The following is a 9114-nucleotide window of genomic DNA, read 5'->3' as shown; positions in this document are numbered from 1 at the left end:
AAAAAAAAACGTAACAAAACTCCCGAAACAAAGGCGTGTCGTTTTGACGTGATGACCCAACGGAACAGCAGTACCGCGCGCGTCCCTACAAATTAGTACTATACGTAGTAGAAAAAGGAAAACCGGTGGACGCAGCCAATGAGGGGAGAGTACGCGGATCGTGTGCTTCCTTGGAGAGACCGCGGGCCGTGCGATCTCCACCGACGGCGGAGATGAGGAGACAATGTCAGGGCCTTAAATCTCGTGCGCGTCACGACTTTTCTCTCCAGATTCGGTGGCAGGGTGTGTGGGACACCCTTGGTCTCCATGGCGGGTGGGGTCCGGGGCTCCGTGACGTGTTCAGGTGTCCTCGCTAGAGGCCAGCTCGGACAGTGAGCTCCTACTGACCCCGCGCGGCTCAGCTGCCCACCGCACGATTTAGGCCATGAATTTCGCGATACGAGCAATCTTGGAAACGAACCGGCCCTCCCCTCTCGGCCCACCAGCTATATAAGCTCAGCCTCGGCCTCCATCCTCGCCCTTTCCCCCGCATCTCCATCTCATCTCTGATTAACCCTAGGCGGCGCCTCCTCTCCTTCTTCCTCCTCCAGCCTCCCGCAACACAACGAGCTCAGCCAAGCCTCCTGCGACGACAGAGAGGCTCCGCTCATCCATGGCCTGGCTCCCACGGCCATGGCCAAGGTCTCTTGAGGCTTGCCCTTGAAGACTTTGGCCATGTCCATGGTGGCCATGGCATCTTCGGAAGATCGAGATTGCTGCAGTTAGCATCTCATGTTCATGGTAGTTACCTTTGTGTATTATGCTGTCGGTTTCTCAGATTTTTTTTCAGACCTTTGTAGTTGGATCTGGATCTAGATCTGGTGTTCATATCGATTTGTGCTTTGTTCATCTCTGGAATTCAGTTTCCCCGGTCGCACAGCTCGTCAGGCGAGAGGGATGCGCCGATATGTGATTTGGACGTAGTCCACAGTTTTTTCTTCTTCCTTATTCTTTTCTTGGGCTTCTTTTATCCTTTCGGGCCGTCCAATGTCGATTTTCTTCTGGGCTTGGCCGTGGCGGCCGTAACTTGAAATTCGGAATGGGCTGGGCTGCTGTGTAACTGATCTGGTTTGCTGTGGGCCGAGATCGGCCTTCTTCGCGAATGGCTGGGAAACCTCACTCTCTCTATATATTGATGGTCATTTCGCCCCCTCCCCGAAACCCTAAACCGGCGGCGGAGGCTGAGAGAGTCAGGCAGCTCTCCCAGCTGCTGGATTCGACCACTCCGAAGGCCATGGCGCTCCGGTCTGCCGCTGGAACTGCGGCCAGGGGCGTTGGATCTCTCCGCCAGCACTCTCTCGTGGCAACCAGGTAGTCCCTCGACCGATTCTCACCATCAGATCTGCCCTCGTTGACTTTCGTCGTGCCATGGTTCACGTTCGTGGTCGCATTTCAGGGCTGGGGAGGTTTTTCTTCCGAAAATCTCAGCGGCCTGCTCCCCTTTCCCATCGGGTTTCCGGTTCCTCTCCACAAAGGTACGTCCCTACAGGCCCTCGTCTCCGCCCATCCAGGTCCTGAACTTGCTTGTGTATACATGCCCCTCAATAGATGAGTGATGTTGTTTTAGTCCTGAGGATGATGTGTAATCTTTGATGTGTCGGATCTGCTTGGTCTATACATATCCCTGTTGTGTGCAGTAGACTCCAGCTTATTTCAGTAATTTTTTTCTTGTTACAAATTGTTAACCTCCACAGTCCTAGTGTTGCAACAGCTGTTGCTTTTATGATCCAACTATTCCAAAAAAATTTTTTAGATTATGGGTTGAGATGAAGTGTTACAGATTCTTTCCATGGCAGATTCTTGTTCAATCTGTGTTTAGATCGAACTATATTTAGGTTTCACATAGCAAATCAGTTCATCTTTTTGTCCTGTGTTGATTTGATTGACAATTCACGTTTATGTTTAATTCCATTAATGCAGATTGTGTGTGGTAAAAGGGGCAGTTTCTTTTGGGGGATTATTGTTTAATTTCTGCCTTGTAAAGCCATACACTAAAATGATGTCTAACTTAATTAAATATTTAGACACATGGACTCCAAAGTTCATCATTGTTTATTTTCTGCCTGATAAAACCATTTTTAATTTTTACTTAGGATGATTGCACTTGGAAAAATGTCTGTTTTTTTGGGCAATGCCTAATGTACTTCTATATTCAGACGCATGAACTCCCAAGTTCTCCGTTGCATAGTAGTCGTCATTTTTTCTGTTACTGGATATAAAGTAGCTATTGTCTTCTTGTTACGATGTTCTATTCTGACTTTTTGTTGTATTTCAGGACCCTTCTCTTACGATGATTCAGGATGCTGTCCAGGAGGGACTGAAATCTGTAAGATTATTTTGTTCACTTCCATACATATGTATTTCTGCATGTTGACTGGAATAAAACATTTAATTAAGTTCATGTTGACTGGAATCTATGATTGTATAGTGCTGGTTAGCTTAATTTAATATATGGAAATGAAATTAGGTTTTCATCAACAAATTGGTAGTTCCTGTTGTGAACTTTCTTCTGTTGTATCTTATATCATTTCCTGAACAAATTAAGTTTCTCATGGTTCTTTCTTAAAATTTAAGTATACTGCTTTGATATAGTTTCTTATATTGTTTTGAGTCAGATTTGTCTTAAATTTTCTAAGTTCGTTTATTATGCCTCCTTACTATTTTGTGCCTTGCCTAACCTTTCAGTTGTATTTCTAATTGTTTATAACTGCTTTTAATAGTGATATTTATTGTTTTGTTAGTTGTTTAAAGATACCCTGACAACTTTTGGTTCAACTTTTTTTACAGGATGCTCTGAAGCTCGTGGTCCAAGCTGCAGTCGATGAGGGTCTCAAATCGGTAAGAATTATTTGTTCACTTTCACCTGCTTTGTATTTATCATTCTCATACGTAGAGAATTTACTCTGCATGTGTTTTGCGGTTGTACAGCAATCCACAATAGTCGCGTGTTTGTTTTCATCAACCAATTGCAAGTTCCTGTATAAACTTCCTTATATTGTTTCATCAACCAATTTAGATTCTGTTTGCTTGCTTAAAACTTATGTATAATGCTTTGATATTGTTTATTATTTTGTTTTTGTTCAGATCTTGTATTTCTAAATGTTTAGTACTGTGTTTAGTAGATATATTCCTTGTTTTGTAAGAAGTTGATTTCTACCCTGATGACTTCTTGTTCAATTTTTGTAGCAGGATGCTCTAAAGCATACCATTGAACTGGCAGTTCAAAAGGCATTGAAATTTGACGTGGAAGGACCCACGAAAGCTCAGGCCATGGGGGTTTACAGGTGAGCCCTCATCCTTCTCCAATTCCTGGACCAAGCTGTCGGATTTGCTGGTTTACCTAAGTTTGTTGCATTTCCAGTGCGTCCAGTTCGGCAGATCCCCTTCCCAAGAGCGACGCAGCCTACAGCACTTCAGGATACTGGTGATCCCCTGTCCTTGTCTCTGTCTCCTGGACGGATTCATTGAAAATGCTGGTTTATCATAGTTTGTTGCATTTCCATTTTATCCAGGCCGGCCGATCCCCTTCCCAAGAGCACTAGCGCCTACTGCCTTTCTGGATCCAGGTGAGTCTCTCGTCCCACTGTCAATTTCCATGACGAAATCGTTAGATCTGCCCTGGTTGACCTTCTTTGTTGAGTTTCCAGGGTTTCCAGGTCTGCGGATCTCCTTATCAAGAGCTCTGCTGCATACTGCCCTTGTCTCTCCAGGTGAGCCCCTCTTCCCACTTCCAATTTCAATCAAGTCGTCGGATCTGCCCTGGTTGACCTTTTTTGTTGCATTTCCAGGGTGTCCAGGTCGCTGGTTCTTATTCCCAAGACCTCTGCAGGGTACTTCTCTTCTGTCTCCAGGACGTGCTTTCTACCCCTGTCTGGTCCCCGTTTCTTCAGCACCCAGAAGGTATGTTCCTCCCTGGTCCTGTCTCCCCCATTCATGACGTCGTCTGCTATTCGATTCTCATAATGTAGACCATTATTTTTATCCTATAGGCTAGAATATGGCTGATGTGGCATGAATTCGCCCACAGTGACCATCTGGCCGAAGTTAGTTGTAAATTTTCTTGCAGTAGTCTATGGGCAATTTTGCTTGTGGAATCTGTATGAATAAATGTGCTTAACTCCTGTACAGAAATCTGGCTGCTTTGTAAAATACAGTTAGTTTTTTCAATGTGTTTAATGATACAGAAGCATACATAAGCATGTCTATTGCAAGATGTTTTTTGCAATATATGGATGCCCCTGCTCATGTGCTCTTATGAATGAAGTCTGTTATTGCACATGTGCTCTGGTCTTGTTTTGACATCAAGGGGTTGTGAACCCTTATAGTTGGAATCCCTAACTTCAATCCCTTTCCTAAATTCTGGGAATTAGTAAATAAATATTTCCTTGTTGATTTGATTATGAGATGTTTTATTTGTGCCTGAAGCTAGACAATTTGATTGATGCTTTGTGTTTGTATGTTATATTTGGTAAGCTGTGTTGTTTAATTCTGTCGCTGAGTATTGTAGTGTTGTGATAAATATTCAGTGGTATGCCGACCTTACAAAATTTATACATCCATGATGGATGAAGCATAAACCCTCTTGTTGTTTGTTTCAGGGTTTAGTTCATGAATAAATGAACAATTTTGTTCTCATAATGTAAGCCATGGTTTGGATATTATAGGCTAGAATTGGGCTGATTTGCATGAATTATCTCCTGAAGTGTCCATCTGGCAAAAGTTAATCGTATTTTTTCTTACAGAAGCCTTAGTATGAGCTGTTTTGCTTGTGGAATTTGTATAAATAATTGTGTGCTTGTCACCTGTACAGAAATCTGGGTGCTTTGTCAAGTACACTTATTTTTGTCTATTCGTTGATATGAAAATGTACATTGCGTTATGTTTTTTGCAATATATGGATGCCTCTGCTTTTTCTATTAGCTATTTTTACTATGTGTTCTTGCACATTTGTTCTGGTCTTGTTCGATAACAAGGTTCGTGGTCCTTGATAGTTGGAATCCCTGACTTTAATTCCTTCCTGAAATTCATGCTATAAGTAAATCTTCACTGAACACAATAATGCATAAATAAATCCTTTGTTGATTTTATTATGTGATGTTCTATTTATGCCTTAAGATACACAATATTTGCATTTTGTATTTTGTATGCTGTCCTTTTTAATTTTGTGGCCGAGTATTGTACTTATGTTCTGATAAACATGCTGTGATAAATATTCAGGGTTGTGCTGACCTTGACAAGTTTGATAAATTCGAGAAGCTGTATCAAAAGGATAGAGTTCATGTCTCGACGGGACTAGATCGCATAGTTGGCCTATTGTATGAACTGAAGGAGGATGTCGATCAAACCGACTTTATTCAGAAGTGGCTTACTAACATTGGCAAGGAGACTCTTTTACTATCAGACAGCCAGATTGAAGGTATTGGTAAAGGTTGGACTTGTCTCAACTACGGCGGTGGTTTTTTTGCCTGGGGTACACTGGTTTACTTTGGCGTGATGACAATCAGAGAGAATAACATCCCCTACACGGATTACTTTCATTTATTGAATGCTGTCCGTGTCCAAGCCTTGAATAGGGGTATCGCCCAATACAAAGCTGAGAAACAGGAGCTGGAGGATGCGGTGAATGCTAAAGCGGTGATGGCTGCACTCGCAAAGAAGGCGGCAGAGGATGCTGCCGCTGAGAAGAAGGCAAAGGATGTCGAGGCTGCCGCCTCCAGGAAGGCCAAGGCGGAGCAGACAGGTGCGAAGTGGAGGTCCAAGTCAGAACAGGCTGCTGCCCTTAGAAAGGCTAAGGCGAGAGAGGTCCGTGACGCCAATTTGACCAAGTGGAAGCAGTCCAACGCCGAGAGGAAGGAGGCGGACACAGCAAGGAAGGCAAAGGCAGCTCAGGCCGCCGCGGAAATCAAGGCAAAGCTGAAGGAGGCCGCTGAGAAGAGGATGGCCAAGGCTGAAAAGCTGGCTGCTGCCGTGGCGGCTGCGAGGAAGGCCAAGGCGGCTGCTAAGTCTGGTCCCAAGAAGTAGAAGTAGACAGTGTTGCTAACTTGTCTCCTGTGTCCTTTGATCATGTTGGGGGATTTTTGTGCAGAGAACTACTTTGAATCATCATTTCAGTGTTGGTGGATATCCAGTACTTCATAGTGGGTTTGTTAGTTCCTCTGGTACTGTCTTACCGCTGGCAAGAGTGATTTTGTTTGAGATGAGAACCAAAGCTTTGAAAGAATGTTTAGATGTCAAACTGCAACCAGTATCGACAGAGCCATTTGTTAATCGTTAACAACTGCCGCTTACTCAAAATCACAGACACCAACTGCCGTTTGGTGTGTGTTATCTTGCTACGCTGTTGACCTTTTTTTCTAACTTCTTCCAATTTGCAATGCTGAAGTTGCATATAGATCATCAGTGCGAATGATGCGACGAATCTACTTTACAAGTAGAGTTTCATTTGAAGAAGAAAAAATCTTATCAATCGCTCATAATATAAGAGCATTGTAGTGTCAAAAATGCTTTTATACTATGGGACGGAGGGAGTAGTAAATAGAGTTGAACGGCCATCATTACATCTGAACAAGTTGCTTTATTATACGAGTGTTGTCTTCGCAATTCAAATAGGATGCTCTTCTCATTCACTGTTTGGTTGTTTTTTGCACTGAATAAGATCACCAGTCCAAACATCGATCATAACCATACAGGACTCTCTGACATCTCCAAATTCTTCAGTTCCTATCTAATTACGAAAAGAAATTTTACAGCTAAAGAACAGATTACATAAAAATTTTTATTGCCCATACATAAAATACAGATTACATAAGACTCGCCTAACTTCGATTTGCTTTGCATCCATGCATTTAAAAGCTCTAACAGAAGGTCAAATCAACATTTCAGTCGTTTCAGCTAAATGGCACCAGGATTTAAAATATGAAGATTTTTCATTTCCATACAGTATAGCTGCTAACTTTATGCTTCTCTGGATCACCATGCTATTAAATGGACCATCAATCAAAGCAACCGACAAAACATGAGGGGAAACCGGGAAATACACAACAATCTTAGTTGATAGCTACTGATGTTTTGCTTAGCACATTGCTCATGGTTTCTCAGTTACTTCACTTTCAGCATTTTACATAAGACTCCCTCCGATAAGTCTTTTAGTCTCTATAGCGAAATCTTCTAAAAGACTTATATTTAGAAACGGATGAAGTATATAGAAAAGACAAACCAAGAAGAGGACTGTGATATAGTTTCATGCCAGGAATAACAGGACTGAAGCAGAGACTGCTAGCGGTGGTGCCTAGAATGAAGACATGGTCCCTCTTCCTATGCTGTTCTTGTCTGCGCTTATTTTTCCTTCTCTTCATCCCTAGTATAAAGAACCATATTAAGCATTATAATCAGCTCCTCAGTATAGTAAACTGATGGTCCGTGGTTCAATTATGCGAGTGGCATTCTTGTTCAGTTTGAATTTTACCTCTTTCTTTTGATGTTTTCTCCACCCCAAGTTTCTCCTGTAATCAACTCCGATCTGACGAGTCACGGGGAACAAATGATCACAGGGGACACAGGTACAGGGGCTGGGTCTGGCTCCTCGAAGCCCTGCAAGTTTCACTAATGATATTTAGTTATAAGCTGCCTTTGGCCGTCTTGAAAAATGTAGTTTCTGCTATAGAATAAAAAGAAATAAAAAATGGGTTAATTTAAACTAATAAAGAACTGTCCTGTCCTCTTTTTTCATAGAGAGAACTGCGGTTTACTTTATTCAACAACAATGTTCAACAGGACTATGTGCAAGATCATGTGGCTCCACAAGCCACAGATGTTTACCAAAGTCTAAAGACAAAAGAGTATTTAGCCAAACTATCAGGTTCATAATTCCTTCTCCTAGTTTCATAAATAAACCAGCATGCTCCAAAATCACCCTTCCGAAGCGTTTAACTCCCTGATCACCGCGGCATGCATCCCTCTCGTATTTTCAACAATGTCATTGATAGCTGTTATACTATCAGATGAAATCAGAACATTCCTCACACAAAAATATCAGAGGCTAGTGCATGCGCCTCACTACACGCCAAAGCTACGAGGGTAGGAACATTGGTTATGCGGTTAAATGTGACTAAAGACGAACCAAGATATGTTGTGTTCCGATCCTGACAAATAGCAGAAACCACACCTCGATCTTCGTTTCTTCCAACTACCCCATTTATATTGATCTTGACAAAACCTTGTGGCGGCGGGCACCATTGTAGACGCCTTCAAGCCTTCCTGGTTTCAGGAGCCATTTTTTTCATCCACAGAGATAGTTTCCAAGTCAGGTATAAAGTTCCAAGTCATGAGAAAAAACAATTATAAAGATAGAAAAAACAAAAAATAATAATAAGAATAACCTTCCAAAAACCGTGTGGAGGTTTCCGCGAACAGACCCTTAGAAGCTTCCCAAAACTGCTTGCTAGCACATATTGGATAGACCACTTTCATTGATCCTATCAAGGATTAATTATAATCCTAATAAACTTTGTTTAATTAACAACCATCTTTTTTTTGAGGGAATAATTAACAACCACCTTAGTTTAGCAACCGGTATGTGGTTATCCCCTCCGGGAGACGCATCCCCTCTCCTTCTCTATCTCAACAGACACGACCCTTTACTCGTGTCCCTTGTAACAGTATATATAACACATCATCATCAATACAGAGATATACTTGATTCATTTACACATCTCTCGATTCTCCCTCTGGTTATTTACTTTAACAGGTTATATCAGCACGCTTTGGCCGAGAGCAGAAGGCCACGAGAGAGATTAGGCCACCCCGGCGGTTACGGATGACGTTCTCGTCGGCGATGGCCACTTGCAGGAGAACTCCGGCGATCTTCAATTTTGGGGTCACCACGAACATCCCCGCCCTGAAGCGATTGGCTTATTCCTATACACAGAACATCACTTGTTTGAATAGGAATGAGAAGCCATCGAAAACAGGATTCGGGAAGGTAAGTAGAGAACTGCAACAGAGTTTTCCTGACTTAATCTATCATCTGTAGTGACCGGAATCGCGCAACGTTTGCAACCTTTCATCGGCAACTAG

The 9114-nt window shown here is 42.5% G+C and overlaps 1 protein-coding gene across 2 annotated transcripts; it reads left to right on the top strand.

The window, feature by feature from the left end:
- Positions 1 to 592: 592 nt before the first annotated feature.
- Positions 593 to 6306, top strand: LOC123149726 (uncharacterized). Of its 2 annotated transcripts, none has more exons than XM_044569444.1 (10): positions 593 to 1350; positions 1436 to 1514; positions 2315 to 2365; positions 2827 to 2877; positions 3229 to 3323; positions 3401 to 3463; positions 3552 to 3605; positions 3687 to 3749; positions 3828 to 3939; positions 5257 to 6306. In XM_044569444.1, exons 1-10 carry the CDS (start codon positions 1142 to 1144, stop codon positions 6058 to 6060), a joined length of 1581 nt encoding a protein of 526 aa, XP_044425379.1. In that variant the 5' UTR covers positions 593 to 1141; the 3' UTR covers positions 6061 to 6306. The 2 variants fall into 2 exon arrangements, with proteins under 2 accessions (XP_044425379.1, XP_044425373.1); XM_044569438.1 differs by having other exon boundaries at positions 3226 to 3323.
- Positions 6307 to 9114: the final 2808 nt, after the last annotated feature.

The sequence above is a fragment of the Triticum aestivum genome, chromosome 1B, assembly GCF_018294505.1.
Source record: "Triticum aestivum cultivar Chinese Spring chromosome 1B, IWGSC CS RefSeq v2.1, whole genome shotgun sequence".
Lineage (NCBI taxonomy): Eukaryota > Viridiplantae > Streptophyta > Magnoliopsida > Poales > Poaceae > Triticum > Triticum aestivum.
The sequence above is the reverse complement of the archived record's forward strand: the minus strand, read 5'-3'. Positions and strand labels throughout refer to the sequence as shown.

Excerpts from the sequence above, each read along its gene's own strand:
- LOC123149726 (XM_044569438.1), top strand. The coding sequence starts at position 1,142 with ATGGCTGGGAAACCTCACTCTCTCTATATATTGATGGTCATTTCGCCC. Across the intron at positions 3,324-3,400 it reads CAGGCCATGGGGGTTTACAG|TGCGTCCAGTTCGGCAGATC; the intron begins GTGAGCCCTCAT and ends TTGCATTTCCAG. Across the intron at positions 3,464-3,551 it reads TACAGCACTTCAGGATACTG|GCCGGCCGATCCCCTTCCCA; the intron begins GTGATCCCCTGT and ends CATTTTATCCAG.